Genomic DNA, 24,596 nt, shown 5'->3' with positions numbered 1-24,596 from the left:
TGTCTCCTTGTGCTTCACCACTCCAGCTACTAATATATATATAATAGTAATAGTATACTAATATATATAAATAGTATACTAATATATATAAAAGTTATATTATTATATGTAATATAACTTTTTCCATTTTCCATTAAAATGATCAGTCTGACTGGACAACATGATTCCAGTATTCCAGTACTGAATTCATATAATATATAATTAATATGCTTAATTGGCATGGAAACAATTAAAAATGGTCCTAAAATAGACTTAATTTTCTTCATACAAATATAATTTATATTTAGCATAAAGAAAATAAACTCTGCTTTTGAACCATTAAAATGTTTGCAGTATGACATTATTTTCATTCAAATGTAGGGCCCCAGCTGGTATTACTGTAATGCATTTTTAAAATATGTAGAGTTTATTGACATTTAATATACCATGATTGTAAATCATGTTTTCGCAAATTTATGTATACAGACTTTTTAAAACTAGATTTATACATTTAATAATATATTATACATTTATTACAATTAAAAATAAATATTTGTGTACAACATATTAATTATTATTTCTCTATTTTTTTATTTATTAAGGCAAAATGTGAACCTGGACTTGTTTTTGTGAGATTTCCCCTAATAACCCACTGTTCTGTTGCTTATGTAACCATATAAGTGCACTATTCACCAGAATGTCAGAAAAGGAGGTTTTGCGTGTGGGCAGGAAACCCTGTAGTTTGGTAATTGACCTGGACATCTTTACAAGTTAAAAAACGGCAGTTAGCCTGGTGAATGCTGTTGCAGCCCTGCAGTGCCAAATTGTGGATTATGCAATGCCAAACTACACCATCCCCATTTCTGATCAGTCTTGTATCTGAGACATTATTATAATTTTACTATTAGACCTCAAAGCTGATTGCTTTTAACAGATTCCTTTTTTTTTTTTAAAGGAATATGTTGATGTAGACTCACTCCGTATGAATCTTTTCTTTATCACTCCATTCATCATGTCTTTTGTTGGCAGGTGGTTGAGGGCAGAACAGGTGTTTCTGTGAGGGACCCATCAGTGCGAGAGCCTTCAGTGGTTAAGGCTTAATAGAAATTAAAGGGCAGACACAAGCTGACGGCACTTAAGTAGATATGTGGGGTCTTAAAGGAGCAACTCTTTACAGAGTTTGGTGGATTTTTGTGCATGCTGTCATCTGTTGCGTAACCCTGTGTACAAATGGATCTTGACAGGGCTGTTTTTTAGGAAACGACAACTAGGAACATTGTCCTGCATAGGCCCTGTGACAAGGAGCTAAATATTAATGCAAAGGTAAAGTTTCATTCATTAAATAAACTGTAATTATTGGTCAACTAGTAATCTGAATATAGGGAAATGTCCCTCTGAATATTTCTGAATGTTTGTTGAATAACCTGCTCTACTACTATGTTCCTGGATTTTATTTTGTACTTTTGCTTTCTGTAAATTTATTGCACCTCACACAAAATTGTCATATTTCAGACTAATACTATTCACCCTAAATCAAATCCACATTAACTGTCAATACGTTTCATTTTGGTGAAACTCATATGCTGTGCTATGTATACACCTCTTTATATTTAATCTGTAAATTTTCTAAATGTATTTTTCTATATAGGTGAGACCAGGGAAAGACATCCCACTTTTATTCCAATAAGTTCATTTTTTTAAGTTTTTAACTATATAAATGCCAACCTGAAAACCTTGGCTATTAAAAAATGTCACTGAATATTTCATCCATTATTTGCGCCATGTCACAATGGGAAACATGTGCAAACTGTCTGAAACAGTGAAATAATTTATGAAATGGCAAAAATGTAAAGGGTAAAATATCTAAATGAATCAATGAACCCCTGACGACTTACTTTGACCAGATATAATCTTGCCCTTTGCATACAGTTCAATATTTCAGGTAAAATCAGAAAAAACAAATGTATGGTTTAAGCTTATAATTGTTACACTGTCCAAAAAAGCCCCTTCATACCATATTAACCCCTAAAAGGGTGCATTTTAGTAGCTTAAAGGTACAATAGCCTACATATTTGTACCAAGGCTAAATGGTAGCCTACATATTACAAATTACTTTCGCATTTAAGAGGATTCTATGTTTAAAGCCAACATTTAAAACAGCTTCTAAATAATTGTGGAGTTGGACTTTAGACTCAAAATGTCATACTGAAACAGTTTTTGTGCCAAGTACCCTCTCATCTCACCTGTAGCTACAGAAATTATACTTTTTTATGACGTTGATACCTATTGCGATAATGTCAGGTATTATAATGTAAGCCTTAAGAGCTAACCTTTGTTTTTCTGTGCGGAGGGGTTGTTGTGCGCTCTTGCGCATTTAACGCGCCCGATGTTGGAGATCCCCAGCGCCTGCCTGTGCGCGTCGGCGCAGTTGCGCATGTGCGGGGAGCTCCCCGTGCCCACCGACTTGTAGCTTTGAGCCCAGAGAGCGCGGGTGGCACGCAGAAGCTCCCGGCAGCCAGAGCGCGACGTTACCATGAGCCTCCCCGTTCCGCCGGCAGAGACTCCACGCGCAGAGAGTGCCCACCTGACGAGAGCAGCGCGACACACACAGCCGCACGATGCCCGGCGGAAAGAGAGGGCTCGTGGCACCGCAAAACACTTTCCTGGAGAATATCGTCAGGCGCTCGAGTGGTGAGGAGCACGCTTATGCTTTCTGAAATTTCTTGACATTCAGTGACCATGTTGCTCTGCATTAACTCACTGAGCAGGATTTCAAACTTAAGACATGTGATTAATGGCTTATTCGAATGGTAATAATTTTATTGTATTTAAGATATGAAACATTGGACGCTCTAATGGGAAATTTCAAAGCTGTAACTTTTATTTTGTCATTAATTTTCTTTATATTTTAGAGACTGCAATTATATGAGCTGGACATACTGCGATTTTGTTTTGAGGCATTTTTGAGAGAGGTTAACTTAAAATACTATTTAAATAAAGAAACTTCTTTAGTCAGTATTTATATTTTAACATAAAGCAGTTTTCATTGCGAATTCACTTGCTGTCATCTAAAAAAACGTAATATTAATATATCGCGTGATTGACTAATTCATTGTGTGCTATTAATTATAACCTGTCCAATTTAAATATTAGACATTTCTCGTTCAGTTGATTAAAAAGGCTCTCGATATAATTTCACTCCACATCTCTGCGCCAGCAGCGCATCAGGACTGGCATGAAGTCCATTAGATGGTTTTGAGAGATCCAAGGCAAATTGCGAGCTGTTGCGTTTGCCACCACTAGAGGGAGCATCATCTCTAATTGTGTCTGGTTTCTTTATGCTGCAACACAAAAAACCCTTACCTTATAGTATGCTATATAAGACATTAGAGTTAAAGTGCGGGAAAACTATTTGAATGTGAATCTAATAAGAGGTTTTAAAACATCCCACTCACGTTCTGCAATAAGAATGTCTACCATTTGTAGAGAGTACACCAGATGTTAAAGTAGATCAGTGACAGTAATTTACTGTGAAGCAAAGACTGGGAATGCATTAGTGTGTGGCAGTCAGATCACTAATTCCCACTCCCTCTTTTATTCTTTGTCATCTTCTTTGAACCTTCAGAGACAAGTTTCTTGCTGGGGAACGCTCAGATTGTGGACTGGCCTGTAGTTTATAGTAATGACGGCTTCTGCAAGCTGTCTGGATACCACAGAGCAGAGGTCATGCAGAAAAGCAGCACGTGCAGGTGAGTGGACATACATGTGAGAGACAATGGAAATCTGTAGGACTATGTTACACAGTTCATGCTGTATTGAGATCTCGGGTTTTGCAGTACCTTAAGGAGCCTGTTGAATAAAACAATAAAACAGGTTAAGACTGAAGCTTTAAATTATTTGTTGTGCATCCATATGGACTCATTTCAACAAAACCAAGAGGTGATGATGTCATAATCGTGAGGTGTCACATCACTTTGGCTCTGCCTAAAGTAGTGTAACATGTAAAACAAATCTTGAAATCACTGATTATTCTTTTTTTTTTAGAAATGATGTAAACGAGTTTGATATTGGGAATTTAAGTTTTAATAGATGAAAGTATCTTTTTGGCCAAGCCTTGATCTGGCATCGTAGTGGCATATTGTGATATATATATATATAAAATCTCATTTCAATAAGTGGCTCTCATAAAGTGCTGAGCCACAGATATACTGTCTTCCAGGTCTTAGAGACTTTATATCACACTTTACAGCATCTCTTCTTGCCTTGCTTACAACAGACAATTTTGTGTCATTAATAAGCTTTTATCTATGACTGCAACAGAAACAAACATGCCATAATTGGTCACACTTTGCTTCAGGTGTGAGCTGCCTATGAATTTCAGATTTTTCTGTAATCTTTTAGTCTTTGTAATAACATATGACCACAATTCATGTCTGTTGGAAAAGTGTGGAAATCTGAAACCTGAACAGCTTCTGATCATTTTACTTGCTTGCATGCATGAATTCCTGAATTCATTAGAATCTTTATAAATCTGAATCAAAGGATTGATGGGGGGATAATTCCTTAAAAACCATACAGAACCTTTCTTCTTAAACTGAACGATTTGGTTTGAAAATGGGAGATTACTGTCTGTCTCTCTGAATGATCTCTCTCTGTAGTTTTATGTATGGGGAGCTGACAGTCAAGAAGACCATAGAAAAGGTGAGACAGGCCTTTGACAACTATGAGTCCAACTGCTTTGAAGTGCTGCTGTACAGAAAGAACAGTAAGTGAGACTTGACATTTTGCCATGTAAACTATCGGTCAAAAAGTGGATTTTTTTAAATGTTTTGATATTTAAAAAAAAAAGAGAATTTTTTTAGAACGTTTTTTGAAAGAAGTCTCTAATGACCAAGTACAGCATTTATTTGCTTAAAAATTACAGTAATATTGTGAAACATTGTTTCAATTTAAAATAATTTTGTTTTTTAATATATGTAATTTATTTCTATGATGGCAAAGCTGAATTTTCAGCAGCCATTACTTCAGTGTCACGTGACCCATCAGAAATCATTTTAATATGCTGATTTGGTGCTCAGTTATTGCTGTTAATAATGGTTATTATTTACGATGTTGAAAATTTGCTGCTTAATATTTTTGTGGAAACTGTAATACATTTTTTTCAGTATTCTCAGATGAATAGAAAGTTCAAAAGAACAGCACTGAAAACTTTTGTGACATTATAAATGTCTTTACTTCTCTTAAAAAAAAAAAAAAACTTTTCTGACCTCAAACTTTTGAGTGGTTTCTGCAAAAAACAAGGCTGTTGTCAAAACTGATAATAATAAGAAATGTTTTTTAGCACCAAATCAGCATATGAAAATGATGACACTGAAGACTGGAGTAATGGCTGTATAAAATTCAGCTTTCCCATTTTGCCTGATTTAAATCCAAGAAATCCAAGCCATAATTAGCAACTGGATTGTCATAGATCTTTGGATGTGAGCACTTTTGACCTGGGCATAAAAATGTGCTCACATAAGTTTATTATCATCCAATAAAATACAATATATACTATGGTCTAATAATGCTGACTTTGACATCTCACCTTGTACAGGAACTCCAGTGTGGTTCTACATGCAGATTGCACCGATCCGAAATGAAAATGACAAAGTGGTTTTGTTCCTGTGTACATTTAAGGACATCACTGTCTTTAAACAGCCTATTGAAGATGAAAGCACAAGGGGTGAGTTTTACACCTGCGCTATACATATACTGTACGTAGTACACTTGTAATTTCAGTGATTTATTCAAAATAGATTCTCTAAAAGACACAGTTTATGTTGAACATGTAACGGATACTTGAGTTTGTTCTGACAGATAAACACTTCCTCTAGTGTGCTTATGTCAGATAAATACATATTTGTTTATGATTGGCAAGCATTGCCAGCTTTTCCTTTTGGCACTCACACATAAGTGTTATTTTCGAGCACTTCTGTGTGCACGTGTGTGTGTGTGTGTGTGTGTGTGTGTATTTGCTGGTGGGAGCTTGTTTATTGAGCTGAAAAAATTTATATAGAGTCTCATTCCAAAAATCCCAATAGTGCTGGCGTAGACATTCTGCTTTGGTGTGTGTGGGTGAATTTCACAAAACCCGTTTTAAACGAGGTCCAAGTCACATTTCACCCCAAAACCAAAAGAAAGAAATTAGATATTATATTTTTCAAGTAGAAGCCTATTTTTAGGACCATTATGTTTTTCTTAGTCAGTTATGACACTATTTTAATGACAATTAAGTGCATTTTTTTCTTTAAAATAAGACAGTTACAGTAATCAGAATTACTATTGAGAATAAAAGGGAATTATGTTACAGTAATGAGAATTTTGAGGGAAAATGTTGTAGTGGATTGTCACATTTTGATTTTGGGTTGAAATGTGATGTGAACATGTTTGCAGGAGATTGACCAGTGTGTGTGTGAGATGAGTGTTATTCACTCAGAGAGAGAGAGAGATTTGAAACGACTCTAGACAGTGTTCCAGTAGTTATATTTCATTGCAAGATCATTGCAGGAGTGACAGCAAACATTTGTTCCACTTTTACTCATCGTAAAACATTTTGCGGAGTCATATCTGAGCCACAGAGGATTTATGTTTTGGATCAATGTTTTTGTTGTGTGCATATACCATTCAAAAAGGTCAGTGCTTGTTTTTTTTTTTGTTTTTTTTTTTTAGAATTTAATACTTTTATTCAGCGAGGATGCATTAAATTGATTAAAAAAATGACAGTAAAGACTTTTGCAATGTTACATAAATGTTTCTATTTCAAATAAATGTTTTTGTTTTGAACTGTCCATTCATCAAAAATACTGAAAATGTTGCTGTTTACACAAAAATAATAACCGCATTGATAATAATAAACAAATTAGCATTTTAGGATGATTTCTGAAGGAACATGTGACACTGAAGAAAATTTAGCTTTGCCATCACAGGAAAAAGTCATATTTTAAAATGCATTAAAATAGAAAGATTTAAATTGTAATAATATTTCACAATATTACAGTTTTTACTGTATTTTTGATCAAATAAATGCAGACAAAAATATAAAAAAATTACTGACCCCAAATTGTATTTTTATTTATAACATCCACAACATTTTCATTAATTAACCAAATTAACAAACTTTAACAAATGACAAGGCGCTTGTGCAACTTTTTATAAAAAAAATCTCACATTCATGCTTCATTTGTACAGAACTTTCATTAAAGCAAAATACTAAATTGAGTTTTTTATAAAAGCACCACAGAATTGAATTATTGAACTGAAAGGCATAATATTATGAACTCGTTGCATCTGTCTTTCAATTCAGTGTTGCATTTTTTTTTTTTTTTATAAAATGTGTAGGATATCAGAGACCAAATCAGACAAATTTAAGATTCATCAGAACATTGAAACATGAGGAGCCAAAATTCCAGAGAGGCCCCAAGAAAACAGGACAACATCATAAATTAGATTATACTATAAATTAGCCACTAGTCTGAAGCAAGCGAACCAACCAACTCTTTCACAAAACAGCTTGCAGCATTAAAACAAAATAATACTTATTGATAATTCCAACCAGGAAGGAGATTTGGGGGCAAGTAATCAAGACTGACGGTCAAAGAGATGGCCGGCACATGTACATCTGTGATAGAAAACATGAGCTACAGACTCTCTTGAAATTCCTTCCAAACCCCTTTTGACTTTTTTGTTCTCCACAGAATGGCACAGAGACTCTCGTTTCCATATGCACCTAAAATCATCTTAAAAGACTTATAATTTTTATGCATAACTCCATATCATGTATGTAACCCACACAATTAACTATCATGTTTTAATCACATCTTGTGTATGTCTTTTAATAACTATGGAACGACTTTAAAGGGCCATATTCATGTTTTGTATGTATGAGTTTGAAAAATCATGCTTTAAATGTTTCTTCCAATCAATTCTTTGTCAAATGTATCATAGTCTTGTTATAGAAATCATGTCCAAAAGTATACTTTGCAAGAGCCTGTAAAGTTCGGACATGTGACTGACCAGATACATGTTGATTTATTGATTGGGTGGAGAAACAGAGCAACACCCCTAGCTAAGATCACTTCTAATTGGTCAAGACATCCTTTGGGATGGGTCCGAAAGCCGAGTTTAAAAACCCAAATCCCTCTCTTGTCTTTTTGCTCTTCTCTGTTTGCTTTTGCCACCATGTTTTGACGCTGCTCTTTGAGCGCCATTCCAGCGTGCTCTGGCCTACATGCCAGCTGCTACAGCGATGAGAAGAAAAACCACCTAGTCTCTTTACATCCTTTTATCCTTTTATTTTAGTTTATTTTCTTTCCGTGGAGTTTTGTGTTCTAAAGTAAGTTTGCTGCAAAGTTCAGCTCCGACTGCACTCGCTTCAAACTTCAACCAGACCAACTCCTTATCTTCAGCCAACGCTCAAGACGTCACTTCAAAGGCTATTGAACTCCCAGCCAATCAGTAACCTCAGGGAACCCCCTTTCTGCAACACAAGATAATCCCTTAACACAGGCAATGCAAGCAAGTAACTTCCAGAGTTTTGCTGAGCTGGTGCACTTAATACAAATTTTAGCCTCATTGAGAAACTCAATGCGAGAGTTAAATAAGTGATTGGTTGTTAAGGTCTATGCAATTGCACATATTGCTGTAAACTTGGGATATCTCATTTTCATTCTCTTAACGCATCCTTTCCTTACTTTCTCACTACTTTCTGCAACGTGTGAATGTGTGAATGCTTGTGTTCATGTGTTAGATTAGTTACATGTCTTAGATTTATCAAATAAAGCCTTGTTTATATTGAAAAGAGAAATATCATGTGTTTTGTGCTCACAAGTTAATGTCTTAATCTGCCGATTTTGTTTCTATGCTATTTGATAGTGTTTTCATCATATTTTAGATTGTAATATCCAGTGCAGAGTTGGTGTTATACGGCTCTTTCAGTGAATCGCTGCCGCCTCAGTGATCAGCCGTAACACAGTGATTCTGTTCAAATTCCCTATAAAATCATAAATTATTCCCTTTGAGCTTAATTAAACTGTTTCCCTTTAAATTACATATTACGTTTACGTTACAAATGCATCATATGGTTCTTGCAGGTTGGACCAAGTTTGCACGTTTGACTCGAGCGTTGACGAACAGCAAAAGCACCGTTCAGCAACTCACGCCCATGAGCAGAACCGACATCCCTTCTCACAAACAGTCCAGACTCGCAGAGGTGAGAACACACACACACAGAGACAGACAGGCAGCATTTGCTTACATCCTTGACTGCGCAATACAAGGTTATTCAAAACTTCATCTCATGGAGGACAAACTTGTAATAGAATCACACACAGGACGCTGCTGTAACGCAATCTCACATGTGTCTGTTGGACAGCAGAAGTCTACAGTGGGCTGCCAGAAGCTGCTATTAATAATTAATACTGATGAAGAGTGTACTGTATGTGTGTGTCCCATAACCCCTGTTCCCTGTTCTGCTCTTCTCATCTGTTGTTTATTGCTCCGTTACTGTTGTGTGATGGTACTAAAGAGAAGTGAAATGTGTTGTTTATTTGTGTGTCTGTAAGGAACAATCCTTACATAGTCTACTGTGCCTAAATCTTTGGAAGCGCTTTTAATAAAGCATTCAAGGATGGGTTTGTTTCACAAGGCTGGTTGCTTTTATGATGGATTAATGTCTCTGATCTGTGCTGTTACAGTATTTGCAAGGCAGCATTATACTGGTTAAGGCTTGCTATTAATCATTAAATCACTAAGGATTCAACTTCTCCAATTCATTCATCCTGAATCACTTAAAGGATAATTCTGGGTTCAGTTAATGTTAAACTTAATCGACAGCACTTGTGAAAATATTGAGTAATAAAAATGAATTTTGATCTTTTTCTACTTGGTTACAGACAATGGAAATTAATGCAAGCATTAAAATACTTAGTTTCAAAAGTATTGCCACAAGACATCATAATTTAATGTATTAATGTGATTTTCAGAGCTTACTAGCTTTTTTGTACAATTATATCCAGTTAAAATGCCTATAATCCTAAATGACTGTAAAAAATTATGAGAAGAATTTTACAGCTCAAATAATATTTTAACAGAAGAATTAATACTTTAATAAAAGCTGATCCTGAATTATATCCTGAAATTATATCCTGAATGTTAAAATAACATTTATGCTTTTAAATCCTCCAAAACTGGCCCCTTTCTCTTCCATTGTATACAGTGTGCATCAATGTGACCTTGATTTTTTTCCTTTTTGTAAAGAAAATAAGCTAGTAAAAATTATTTTTGCCTCAAATGTGCCATAGATGCCGTTGATTGAATTTTTGACATGCATTTTAATTCTTTCAGACTTTTCTTTTTGTAAACTTTACATTTAATAATAATTTTTGTGAACTTATTTTTTCTTAAATCTAAGAGTATTGAGCACACTATATGCAGCCATTTTCACATTTGAATCCAGATTGGTCTTTTATTCTTGCATCTCCATTAGACATTTTTTTCCAACCAACAAATTAAAAATAGTGCAGATCGATATATGATCTCAGACTATCTTTCACCCTCCTTCATCTTCTGTTCTTCATTGTCTCTAGGAGGGGAAATAGCTTTAAATCTCTGAGTAAACTTCATGTTCTGTTTCTATGAACATGCATAGTATACAACAAACGGTGTATTGTCTAGGGAAGAGCAGAAATGATCCAGAAATGATTTCCGGAGGGTGCTCTATATTTCATTTCATTTTCAATCTCATTATCCCTTAAGATAATCTCCTTATTAGCAATGTCAAAAGTACTGGAAACAAAAACATAAAAATTAAGGTGGTCAGTTTAGTTTAATTATCAAAAAAAATAAAAAAAAAATAATAAAAATCTTTTGATCAGGTATTGACCAGGTATTTTCCTAGTCATTTTCAAAATAAGTCAAAAAACTTTTTTAAACTTTTTGATTCTTATACATTTGTCTTATAGATCCTTCACTCTCTTTATATCTTTTTTTTTCCTCAGGTGCTTCAGCTCGGCTCTGACATTCTTCCACAGTATAAGCAGGAAGCCCCTAAAACCCCGCCTCACATCATCTTACACTACTGCACCTTTAAGACCACCTGGGACTGGGTCATCCTCATCCTGACCTTCTACACCGCCATCATGGTTCCTTACAACGTGTCCTTCAAGACTAAACAGAATAACGTCACTTGGCTGGTTCTGGACAGCGTTGTGGATGTCATATTCCTTGTGGACATCGTGCTCAATTTCCACACCACGTTTGTCGGGCCTGGAGGGGAGGTGATCTCGGATCCGAAGCTGATCAGGATGAACTACCTGAAGACCTGGTTCGTAATAGACCTGCTGTCCTGTCTGCCCTATGACATCATCAACGCTTTCGAAAACGTGGATGAGGTGAGAAACCAAGCTGCTTTTTTGTTGCTTTGTACCTGATTAGGACACAGAGTGGAATGGAAATGGTTCAACACTTGGAAAAAGGGTTAGTAGTAAAATTAAATATTAATTGTATTATATTCTAAAAATGTTTGACACTATTCTTATAAGAGAAGCTGTAGTTGGCTTTTTCAAGTAAAACTTAGCAGTGCTTCAAACATTAGATTTATTTTATTTTTTTAACCTGCCAACCCCTCATAGATGAAAGATTAAACAATTATTACCCATGCCAGGGCTCCTCAAAGGTACTCCGCTGAGGATAATGCTTTAGGGTTCTTGTTTAAATTCATTTAAACTTTTGAAGAGCTTGATAGTTTTGGGACGGAAAAGCTGAACTGAAATATTTGTACCTCTGTGAAAATTTAGAATTTTTGCCAGAAATAACATACATTTCACATACAGCTGATATACTTTTGATTGACGGCATAATGTCTGGTCCATTTTACAGCTTATTTTAGCCAAAAGCATTATACTTGTGGATTTTAGGTTCAAAATGTCACTACATTCCAAATAAGTTCTAACAAATGAGTTTTTCCCCAGAAGCGCTCATTTTTTGACTCTGTAACTGGAAAACCCTACTTCACTTCCACTCTGACTTACAGAAGTTGTAGTATCTTTGCAGCTCTAATCATTTATGTGAAACTGTCATTAAACTGACTATGTATGGTTTGTGGCTTTGAGACAAATAAATAAATAAAAAGGAAGCCCACTGTATTGATTGGCCAAATACTCAGCCAGTCATGTGGGATGATTTGTAAAGCTCTTCCTCTTGGAAACTAAACCGTTTGCAAAGACATATCGTACTTTGGATCCTTTCCTGGTTTATGTTATATATTCTTGGAGTCTGTCCAGGATATGTGCTTTAGGATAGATATATGTGCCTTTGTCTTGTTTTCGGAGAATATTTATTTATTTATAAATTTTTTACCACCTAATTTGGTGAGTAGCATTTCTTGTTTATTTATTTATTTATTTATTTATTTTTTATTGAGGTCTATAACAAGAAAAGAGTTCTTGTGGGTGTTTTTGAGAGCATTGTTGATTTGCATATAATATAGAAAATCTTTCAACATACTCACAGAATCAATAGATTTTTAAATAATGCGCCACAATACATAAGTGTTAATAGCTCTTTAAAGTTTGCGTGTGCCCTTAAAAGCTCACGATGTAAGTTTAATGTACAAGTTTTACCTCAGAGAGCTGCTCACTGTACCAGAAACCCACTGAGGAAGCCTTCATGTCTTGATGTAAGAGGGATCCCAGATGCTTTAGTGTGGACCCTGTAATCTACTGTCCCTGTGTAAGTGCTCTGCTCTGAGAGAGCAGTAACTATAGAACGGGACTGTCCCAGAAGATTCTGTTGAGCTGAAGAATAAATGTTAGTCAAGCAAACAGAATTTAATATCATACAATTTGGAGTATTTTATTTTTCTTCCTCTGGTCCACTTAATCAAGGTTTCCTGTTCCAAAAACGTAATTAGCATAATTATTTTAATTAACCCTCTGATGCATCTTGTTCTGGATGGTTGCTGGATCTTTAATAGCCACTTTTAACCATCAAGAGTGTGATGTTACATCAAAACCACAATAGGTGATTGGTTATCTTGACAGTTTCTTCTAATTCTTTATGACTGTCCTCTTTATTTGTCATTACATTTTTCATTTATGCCACAAATTCAGTATACGTTAGCTTAAGAAAGAGGTGATGCATCAAGTAGCTCAGCTGGAATAGTAACCATTATATTCTTTTGCAATCGTTAGATGAATAACTCTCTTAAACCCAACATTTTAAAAAAGAAAGAAAGTTGGGAGCAATTATATTGTTGTACATGAGAGGGGTTACGACGATGCTAAAAATAAGATTATTTTATGTATTTGGCGTAATGAAACGTTTACATGGTTTGAGGTTTAAAAAAACACATTATTTTTCACATACCATACATTATTGCTGCTCCTCTCTGCCCTGCCTTTTTGAAACGCATCAATTTTTACAAAGCTCGTCGTTCTGAAAAGTGTGGTGTGCTCTGATTGGCCAGCTATCCCGTGCGTTGTGATTGGCTGAATACCTCAAGCATGTGACAGAAATATTACGCCCCTTACCATATTTGGAAACACAGTGTCTCCACGACATGACGGTGAATAAAAGTTCTGCCTTCTTTCTTTGCGTAAACATTTGGGCGTTGTTAAGCAAATCTTCCAACACAGTGACATAGATATGTCAGGGTGTATTTTAGAAAGGTGGACAAGTCTTAACTTTTAACATGGCCACGATTTACCAAACTATAGGGAGCAGAATAATAAAATGAGCGACTGAATTCTTCATTCATAAATATATATGGTTAAAATCCCTCACAGCTGCATTGTGTGTATTAACTCAGTTCTGTGTCTTAATTGAATGCAGTATTGCGTGTTGATAATAGCTCTGATAAACACCTCAAACAAAATACAGTTACTTCATCACGAGCCTTCTGTAAAATCCCATGGTGCAAATTCACCATGTTAACTTTCATGTGAATGTCTTATGACATGAAAGAGAATTTTATATTTACAGTTGTAATGCAAACATTATGTAATCTTCTGTTTATTCTCATGAAGGCCATCTGCATCCAGGCAGGCCAGCATCAGAGAAAGATAACATAAGGGAGCATACATGACTTAAGGCTTCAGTAGCTCCATTATTCATATACTGTATTTATACAAAAATATAAATTTTGGGGGTTGCATAAAAAATGTTTATTATAACTTGTGGAGCTGTGTTAATATATGCATGCTACATTTTCAGTGGTATATTTATTTGGCTAGTGTCACTTTTCTGGTATTTGTTCAGGCTTACTGATTTAAAGTTGTTTCTCAATTTCATGATTCACATTTTTGGTTGCTCTGTGCTTAACAATTAAATGTCCATTAATGTGTCTAAACTTATAGTTAACAAGCTTTATGTATTTATTTATTTATTTGATTCTGCAATCCTGGGATAGGACTGGGCTTTGAAGTTTTGTTATATTTGGTTTAGCTTTACAACTTTGGTCTAAGTTATGTGAGTGTAGCAGGCTGCATTGTTGGTCATGTCTGCTCACTCTAATCTTTCACTGCATGTCTGGAACTGAATTTGCACTTTAAAGGAAAGGCGACGCTTCAGATGGTCACACTAGTTCAGGCTGGACCGAACGGCAATGTTTTTATGCAGTGGAAGGACTAAAGTGCTGCCTGACATAAAATTTTCAGAGGCCATTTAATGTTGTTGGATCATGTGGGAGAACAGAGCGTTCTCCCCGCAAAGTGATTCTGATGTCCAACCACTTTCGCACCTTCTTTCTGTCGTCTTGGCTCAGCTCACCTGCTCCAACTTTAGAACAAACTGTTTGGCGAATTTATTTATTTATTTATTTATTTATTTTATTTTTTTGTGCAATTAGGACTGTAAAGAGTGCGTTCAGTGAACTGAAAAATTTGAATTGCACTCATTGTTTCAGAATATAGCGTCCAATTGCTTTGTGCCAAATAATATTCTCAATGGTCTATTTAAGCATCTTTATGGGAAATGACAAAGGAAGAATGATTTAACCTGACAGATTAAATGTCAAATTGATTTTCCCTTTGCGTGCAGATGATTGTTTAATTATGGGTTTATAAAGAGCAAGTCTGAAAGAGACATTTTTTGTATGTATTGTGTGTATGTTATTATTTACAACAGGTAAAGTTTTACAGACATGTTAAAGGTAAAGCATATATTAGATTATATTAGAGTGGATACTAAATGTTACTGTCTATAATTTATTTTTCACTTTTCCAGGGAATCAGCAGCTTGTTCAGTTCTCTGAAGGTGGTTCGACTGCTTCGATTGGGTCGTGTTGCACGTAAACTGGACCACTATCTGGAGTACGGTGCAGCTGTGCTCGTGTTACTGGTCTGTGTGTTTGGATTGGTGGCCCACTGGCTTGCCTGCATATGGTACAGCATTGGAGATTACGAAGTCATTGATGAGCAAACCAACACCATAAAGACTGACAGTTGGCTCTACCAATTAGCCACCAGTATTGGATCCCCATACCGGTACAATGCCAGTGGGACTGGCCAATGGGAAGGTGGCCCTGGGAAAGACTCTCTGTATATAACATCACTATATTTCACCATGACCAGCCTGACCACTATTGGCTTCGGAAACATTGCGCCAACTACAGACGGAGAGAAGATCTTCTCTGTGGCCATGATGATGGTCGGATGTGAGTGCTTGTCTTCTTCATGTCTTATTTTTCAGACCTGTCTTGGCTAAGTGATCTGATCACAGATGATCATGGTAGATAGACTGTCATTTTCAACTGTGACATCAAATCAGCCAAAGTAAATCTTAATATAAGGTTAAACGGGGTCTCTTTTCTGTTCCTTTCTTGCTTCTTTACTCTTTTGTCTGTTTATTTTCTCCTCTGTCAGAATAACTCAGACTAATCTCATCTGGCCCCTCTGTCCTCCAGACAGCAGTGCTTTGCTTCTAGTGCATCTCCTTCAGAAATAACTCTGAGACAGTAATAGAGAGAGATCGGTGGAGAGAGGGACATATAACTGGCCAGAATGAAGGAACGAGGCCAATCGTAGTTAATGTCCTTCTCCAGATCTGTGCATGTGGTGAGGAGTCACTATGGAGACTAAACAAAGATGCGATCATAATTACTATCATATGTGAGTGCTGACCCGCCTAAACACACATAGAAACTCCACTGACCCCCATGCACTCACATGGGGCCTTTATAAGTTTATAAGGTTAATATTATAAGAGACACAGTTGCCACAGTTCTTCTGGATTTAGTCTGTCTCAGTTTCTTCATTCCAGACAGACTGGATGATGAAGAGATCAGATCTCTGTGTGGAGCTCTGGCTGTTGTCAGACTCCTTGTGGAAACAAAAATCTCATTGGATTATTGCAATTAATGGCAAAATGAATGTTTGGAAATTGTAAACTGATATTTCCTACTGACACAATACAACAAAAGATAGAAATAACTGACTTTAAAACATTTTTTAGGTAGTGAAAATACTAGTGGCCTAAGACTTTGCCTTTTATATATATATATATATATATATATATTTAATTATATTTCTACTTTTATTTACAATACAGTTCAAAGGTTTAGGGGGTCAGTAATATTGTTTTGAGGAGCTTAATGCATTTATTTAGCAAATATGCATTCAAATGTTCTAAAGTGAAACTAAAACCTTTAAGATTAATTAATAATATTTTTTTCGAAGGATCGGTTTACACTAAAGACTGGAGAAATGGCTGATTAATTAAAACAGATTTTAATTTTAAATATAAAAATAATAATTAATATTTCTGATCAAATAAATGGTGATCACAAGAGATTTAGCCTTATTGCATAATATTTTGTTTTAGTTGACTCTAACATGACTTGCCTCCTATCTCTGCTCCAACTCGTTTTCATTTTCTCTGCCGCCTTGTAAAAATACCCCCATTATATCTGTGAATCATAAGGTGTTTTCCTGTTTTTGACCCAGAATACGGTTTTCCTGACCTGTAATATTCTTTAATTTGACATCACACAGGTGGAGGAGTCATTATGGGTCATTGTGAACCTTTAAGAGGATGCTCAAATGAACTGTTGATGCTGCTGTGGGTACTGATGCATGAAATGTACTGTAGGGCTCTTCAAGGAACTACAAGAGGCAGCGCAGTGTGACCATCATATGACTAAGCAAATGTCAGCATGATGTTAGAAAAAGGGATTTCTCTAATGTGTCTAAGGCTACTCTCTCAGAAAAGAGTACAAAAATTGTCACTGGGGCAGTACCCTTTTAAAAGGTACACCTCTGTACCTTATTAATCTTTAAAGAGTGCATATTATTACCTTAAAGGTACATATTAGTACATTTTGAAAGGGTACCTCCCCAGTGACAGCTTTTATGCCATTATTTCTGAGATTGCAAAGTTGTAAGAGTGTAAGGTCAGAAACGAGGTTGTTTTCAGCCCAAGGACTTTAACAGAGCTGTTGATCTACTCTGGATGTTGTCTTCAGAACACTTTGGTTTGATCAAGGGGAGATGATCACACACGCACAATAAAAACAGCAGTACACAATTAATGAAGAGAATAATTGTAGTTAGCTGTTCTGATGACTCTTTGATGAGGCTCGTACACAGTGCAGAGCTCAGTTCTCTCCTTCGCTGTCTGTAATTATCTGAACACATTGTTCTCATCTACTGATCCTTCAGTCAAGATCTTTTCTCTCTTGTTTCCATGTTTCACTAAACATCTGAATCTTCTGTCTTACTGTCTTTATTCCTGACTTACCCACATCTCTCTGTCTGTCTGTCTGTCTGGCTGTGTGTCTGTCTCTGTGGTAGTGAGGTCCTAGAAGGCCTCATTATGTGTGGTAGGTTGTACAGGTTCCCCTGAGACTCTGCCTCATGCACCATCCGTGCCATTTGCACTATAACTTTCTCCATACCTGCCTGGAAGTTACACCAGGATAAAAAGCTTAAAATCTCATTGGGTGATACGTAGGGTAGAATATGGTTGTATTTTACTCACATATGCCAGATAAATTCGAAATCCCTCATGATTAGTTTTTAATGTTCATATTTATTACAAGCTGTTCAAAACAAGCAGATTTTTATGATCACAAGTTCTCAGTCATCGTCTCTGACTGATGCTGAAGTCACTGTGAGGAACTCATCCAGTTAGGACTAGAAAATATATTCAGTATTAATAGTTCACATGCAATGGTAAGGTGATGATTTTTGTGCATTATTTTGTTCATTAAAGGGATAATTCACCCAAAAATGAAAATTACCCCATGATTTACTATGATTGACTTTCTTCTTTCAGATGAATACAATCTTTATAATGGCAGTGAATGGGGATCGAGATTTTGAAGCAAAATAAAGTGCATAAATCCATCATAAAAAGTACTTCACATGGCTCCAGGAGGCTAATAAAGGCCTTCTGAGCATAATAGAGGTGTTTGTGTAAGAAAAATATTGAAAACTTTTTAAATTGCAATCTCTAGCTTCCACTAACTGTCATACGATCATTGATGAGAGTGACGTTCCAGCGGATGACGTAGGATGTAGGCAGTGAAGGCGGGGTTTACTGTTCACAGACGCTGAGCTGCGTGCGACTTGAATGCGAGCTGAGGTAAGATGTAAGCAGCTAAACATGACGAGAGACAATTCAGCAATATTTGCCAACCGTTTAGTTAAACGACATACATTAATTTTCAGGAATGCTAATTGTTCACAATCTTACTGTAGAACATTGTAAATCTGAAGACTTTTGCTTTTGAGTGCTGTGCATAGGAAAGTGATTTATATTATAGGCCTAATCAAAATATAATTTGCTTATTAATTCACATGCATTAGCCTATTTTATATACACACTGGTGGTTAAAAGTTTGAAATAATTAAGGCTTTTTATTTATTTATTTGAAAGAAGATTGAATTTATTTGATCAAAAATACAGTAAAACAATAGCATAATATTATGAAATATTACACTTAAAATAGTTGTTTTCTATTTAGGATGTTTTATAATGTAATTTATTTCTGTGATCAAAGCTGATTTTTCAGCATCATTACTCCAGTCTTCAGTGTCCCTTCAGAAATCATTCTAATTTGCTGCTTTTATTATCAGTTATTATTTGTGATCAATTATTAATAATGGTTTTATTATTGGTATAATGGTTCTCGGTTAAAGAACAGCATTTATTTGAAATATAAGTACTTTGTAATAAGTGTAAATATCTTTTCTGTCACTTAAATCAATTTAATCAAAGTCCCTTTTTGTATTCTATAATCTTTGATTAATTCAACATTGTTGAAGAAAAATATAAATTTATGGCTGAATGGTATCACATTTTCCACAAAAATATGAAGCAGCACAACAGTTTTCAACATTCATAATCAGACATATTTCTTGAGCAGCAAATCAGCATATCAGAATGATTTCTGAAGGATCATGTGACACTGAAGACTGGAGAAATGATGCTGAAAATTCATCTTTGATAACAGCAATCTATTATAATATTTTACTATATATTTGCATGGAAGACACCTATTTTAAATTGTAACATTATATATTTCACAGTACTGTGTACTGTATTTTTCATCATCAAAATCATTTGTATACTCTTTTCCACAATTGGAGCTTTGTTCCTTAAAATAATAGATGTCAAGCTCCTGCAAAAGGGCAAATACTATATATGATGAACAATAGAAAGGACCCATAAAAACAGTCCACATTCTGCACTATTCCAGTCTTCTAGACAATACCGGAGCATCGTGTCATATGGACTGATAATATTGGTATTTAACTTTAGTGATATTAAACTGTCCCTTGTAAACAAATTTTAAAATTATTTACTATTTGTCATATACACCAGAAAAGACAAATTATAATGTCAAGAATATGCTGGAATGCCACTCTCTCAGAAGCTAGAGATTACAATTTATACAGTATTAAATATGGATATTTTTCTTACACAAACACATCAGATCACTTCAGAGGGCTTTTATTCACCACACGGAGCTGTGTGGAGCACTTTTGATGGATGGAGGCACTTATCTCGACCCCCATTTACTGCCATTATAAAGCTTGGAAGAGCCAGGACATTTTTTTTTGTTTAACTCAGATTGTATTCATCTGAAAGAAGAAAGTCATATACACCTAGAATGGCTTGAGGGTGAGTAAATATTCATTTTTGGGTGAACTATACCTTTAAATACCTATTGGACTTATTTTTTGCATTACTTAAAAATAATAAGTTTTAAGATATGGTTTAATGGCATCTTTAATTTATAAATTCTGTACCAAAAATGGCAGTAGAATTGCTAAGGTCAGTTTAGTGCAATTATGTAAAGTAGTTTAAATATTTAGTTTCACATACAGTAGCTGATTAATAACAACTGATTCGCAGTTCGCTCACATCTTGCATGTTCACCTTTAATGTATCTGTTAAAATTAAACCACAGATTTTTGTTTCTCAAGTCATACTGATCCAGCTATGACAAAAAGAGTGATTAAAAACATAGGTGGACGTTTGATCAGTTTACAGCATGAACAGAGCCACAGTATTTCAGTAATCAGAATGCACAATAAAAGTTATTTCTGAATTCCTTCGCTTTAAATGACTGGCACACACTTTGGTGTGTTTATGAGGTTAATATTTTGGTCACAGTCTCTTTGACTCTAATTACTTTCTCTCAGTACAGGTGAGTCAGATGGCTGATATCCAAAATATGAATCAGAAACACACTAAGAGAAGAAATCGCCCATCATCCTAACTCACTCTCTTCATCCTCCCGGCTCCCTCTTATTGTTCCCGTTTCTCTGTATCTGTGTCTTCTCCTCCCCTTAACTCTTGGTTCTCTTTGCCTTTCTCTGGCAGTCTTTCTGTGATCAAAATCATTTTTCTTACTGTACAAATTCTTGGTCATTTCGTTGGCTTTTCTCATCTCATCATATTCCATCCACTTCGCTTTCTTCTCTGTTCCCACTCTTCCCTTATTGGTTATGAGTGGAAGTATTTGGAAAGCTATTTCAGGGAAGGTTGCCATAGAAACGAGGAGCGAAGATACCGTGGTAACTCACGAGAAATGCAATAAAAACAGTAACAGAAGTTTACATTATACATGTACTCATTTTTCAGTTTTCTTATAAAAGGTATCCAGTAACTCTTTTCTGAAAGCCTTTATGTATAATGCATTAAAAAGGGTTATTAAATGGTATAGTGCATTATAATAATGATTAATAATGTGCATTGTAATACATTATATCTTGTCGTAAATAATTATAACTGAATTTAAAATGATAAGTGTTATAATGTATTGTAATGTAATTGTAATGTAACTGTGATTACAATTATTCATGAGATTGTACTTTACATTATAAGGTGCATAAGGCATTATTAATGCATTTAAACTCCTTTTCTAATGCATTATACATAAAGGCTTTAGTGTTAGCAGATATCCTTCTGTAAAATTGAATATTTATAAATACTTAAGTGCTCAAAAAAAGGAAAAACAACATTATTGTTTGTATTTGTGCTGTTACCATGTTTAAGTTATTTTTTGTTCATAAAAAAACAAATTCCACTTGACATCCAGTGACTTTCATTATTACAAGCTCTGTACGGGTTTGAAAATACATGATTTGTCCATTAGGTAATTTGGAAAATGATTATTGTTAAAAGTGATATTTGGAAATACATTACTACAATTACTATGTATTGCAATTAATACAAAATATGTTGGTAAATTTAACAACACGTTAAATATATATTTAAGTACTATGATCCAAAGCTATATTTACAAATATAATAATTATTTATTTAAATGCTTAAAACATTTAGTACAATTTTAGATAATTGTTTTTTTGCAATTTTGTTTGTTGTTTTTGTTAAATGATTGTGAAGGATTGATTTAATATTTAAGTACTTTAGTAAGCCACATATTCAGACCCTAAAAAAGTAACCAGAGTTAGTTTTCTTTCTCATTTCAAATCTGTTTGACATGAAAAAATTTTCCCCTCCTCTTGTTCTGTAGCTCTCCTTTATGCCACTATCTTCGGTAATGTGACGACCATTTTCCAGCAGATGTATGCAAACACCAACCGTTACCATGAAATGCTGAATAACGTGCGGGATTTCCTCAAGCTCTACCAGGTGCCCAAAGGCCTCAGTGAGAGAGTGATGGACTACATCGTCTCCACGTGGTCCATGTCCAAAGGCATCGACACAGAGAAGGTGAGACTGAAACGAATGTGATGGTTGCATGGCTGAAGTTTTTGAGGATATTTGTGGAAAATACTAAATTGGAAATTCATCTGTGCACAGGTGCTCTCAATCTGCCCCAAGGACATGCGGGCAGACATCTGTGTGCACCTGAACAGGAACGTGTTCAACGAGCACCCAGCGTTCCGATTGGCCAGTGACGGATGCTTGCGCTCATTGGCCGTGGAGTTCCAGATGATACACTCTGCCCCCGGTGACCTCATCTTCCATGCGGGTGAAAGCGTGGACCTGCTCTGCTTCGTAGTGTCAGGGTCACTGGAGGTCATCCAGGATGACGAGGTCATCGCTATACTGGGTAAAAGTGCTAATTAATACATTCTATGAACTTCAGCTTTGTTCACACTGCCAGTGCAGTTCTGATTATTTTGTGTATCGAATTGGAATCTGATCTAAATTGACTATATAATGCAATTGTTCAGATTAGATTTATGTGTCCTATGGCGGGGTTTGCAATACAGATTGTTGGCATGGCTTTATTCTGTGCTGCCGTCTCCATCGGTTTCAAACCTCAAAGAAGAGTGCAGGCTGACTAGCAGTGTACAGTAATTTTCCACTCGACATTCACTTCAGCAACACAACATTGTTTCTGCACCAGCTTTCAGTATGTTTCATACAACAACGTCTGACTTGTTTAGGTTGTACATGGTGTGAGAAAATGACAAGCAAAAAAGCTGTGTGGAATCCGATCAGAATGGTCAGACTGAAACGGATTTCCATAAATGTGATTTGAATTGGATTTGTAAAAATCCTATTTCATGCGATTTTATTTATTTGTCATTCACACTCGTTAAATTTGAGCAGATTACAATTGGATATGCATATGGATTGAGGGTCTGAACAAAGTGCATTGTTTTCAAAAGTCTCCGTTTTGGTCTGTTTACACTGAAACGCAACCCCGGAGTTTTCAAACTAAAACGGAGTCTGCAGCGTTTTCAAAAGTCTCCATTTTCGACCTTGAAAACGCCGGAGTAGTGTAAACGATAGGCGTATCCGTAGCAAAAGTTATGCGTTTTAAAACGAAAACGCACTAGTGTAAACTAATAAATCTGTCTTTTCTTGCTGTCAGAGTTTGAATGCTAGAGTAGAATTGCATTTTGGTTGCCATGGTGATAAAAACAATTTAAAAAGCAGTAACAGAGATTTGTGACACAACAGAACAAAACCAGAATATTCATCTCAGAGATTTAAAGGGCTAGTTCACCCAAAAAAATGTATTAGGTCATTAATTACTCACCCTCGTGTCATTCCAAACCCGTAAGACCTTTGTTCGTCTTCGGAACACAAATTAAGATATTCTTGATGAAATCTGAGAGCTTTCTGACCCTCCATAGACAGCAACGCAACTACCAGCAAGGTAGTAAGGACATTGTTAAAATATCATCAGTGGTTCAACCATAATTTTACGAAGCTACGAGAATACTTTTTGTGTGCTAAGAAAACAAAAATTACAACTTTATTCAACAATTTCTTCTCTTCCAAGTCAGTCTTTGACATGCATTCATGAGAGTAATTTGTGTTCCAAAGATGAACGAAAGTCTTACGGGTTTGGAACAACATGACGGTGAGTAATTACAGATTTTTCATTTTTGGGTGAACTATCCCTTTAAATTTATTTATTTATTTATTTAGTCATTTAGCAGACACTTTTATCCAAAGCGACTTACAAATGAGGACATAAGAAGCAATCAAAACCAACAAAAGAGCGACAACGTGCAAGTGCTATTACAAGTCTTGGTTAGCCTAACGCAGTACAGATAATTATTATTATTATTGTTATTTTTTAATAAAAAAACATAGATAAAATACAATTAGAATAGATAGTGCTAGAGTTAGAGGGTCAAGTAAAGATGGAACAGATGAGTTTTTAGCCGTTTCTTGAAGATGGGTAAGGATTCGGCTGCTCGGATCGAGTTGGGCAGGTCATTCCACCAGATGGGAACAGTTAATGAAAAAGTCCTTGAAAGTGTTTTTCTGTGTCTTTGGGATGGTACAATAATTCGTTGTTCACTTGAAGAACGCAAGCTTCTAGAGGGCACATAAGTCTGAAGTAAAGAATTTAGGTAAAGGGGTGCAGAGCCAGTGGTGGTTCTGTAGGCAAACATTAATGCCTTGAATTTAATGCGAGCAGCTACTGGTAGCCAGTGCAAATTGATGAACAGAGGCGTGACGTGCGTTCTTTTCGGCTCATTAAAGATTAATCTTGCAGCGGCATTTTGGATTAATTGTAGAGGTTTAATAGAATTGGCTGGAAGACCTGCCAAGAGAGCATTGCAATAGTCAAGTCTGGACAGAACAAGAGCCTGAACAAGGAGTTGTGTTGCATGTTCCGATAGAACATTTACATTTAT

At 35.5% G+C, this 24,596-nt stretch overlaps 1 protein-coding gene across 1 annotated transcript in view; it reads left to right on the top strand.

The window, feature by feature from the left end:
• Window positions 1-2,597: 2,597 nt before the first annotated feature.
• LOC306883859 (voltage-gated delayed rectifier potassium channel KCNH5-like) overlaps window positions 2,598-24,596 on the top strand; it is a gene marked incomplete at both ends in the record, with an annotated part of 36,420 nt that continues 14,421 nt past the window's right edge. Inside the window, 9 exons of the mRNA XM_079439348.1 lie at window positions 2,598-2,670; window positions 3,605-3,728; window positions 4,638-4,744; window positions 5,576-5,704; window positions 9,111-9,229; window positions 11,016-11,408; window positions 15,241-15,670; window positions 22,001-22,200; window positions 22,291-22,543. Of these exons, the coding sequence (XP_079295474.1) occupies window positions 2,598-2,670; window positions 3,605-3,728; window positions 4,638-4,744; window positions 5,576-5,704; window positions 9,111-9,229; window positions 11,016-11,408; window positions 15,241-15,670; window positions 22,001-22,200; window positions 22,291-22,543 (1,828 nt within the window). The remainder of the gene's footprint in view (window positions 2,671-3,604; window positions 3,729-4,637; window positions 4,745-5,575; window positions 5,705-9,110; window positions 9,230-11,015; window positions 11,409-15,240; window positions 15,671-22,000; window positions 22,201-22,290; window positions 22,544-24,596) is intronic.

The sequence above is a fragment of the Barbus barbus genome (assembly GCF_936440315.1).
Source record: "Barbus barbus genome assembly, chromosome: 18".
Classification (NCBI taxonomy): Eukaryota; Metazoa; Chordata; class Actinopteri; order Cypriniformes; family Cyprinidae; genus Barbus; species Barbus barbus.
Note: the sequence above shows the minus strand (reverse complement) of the source record. Positions and strands in the feature narration are given on the sequence as shown.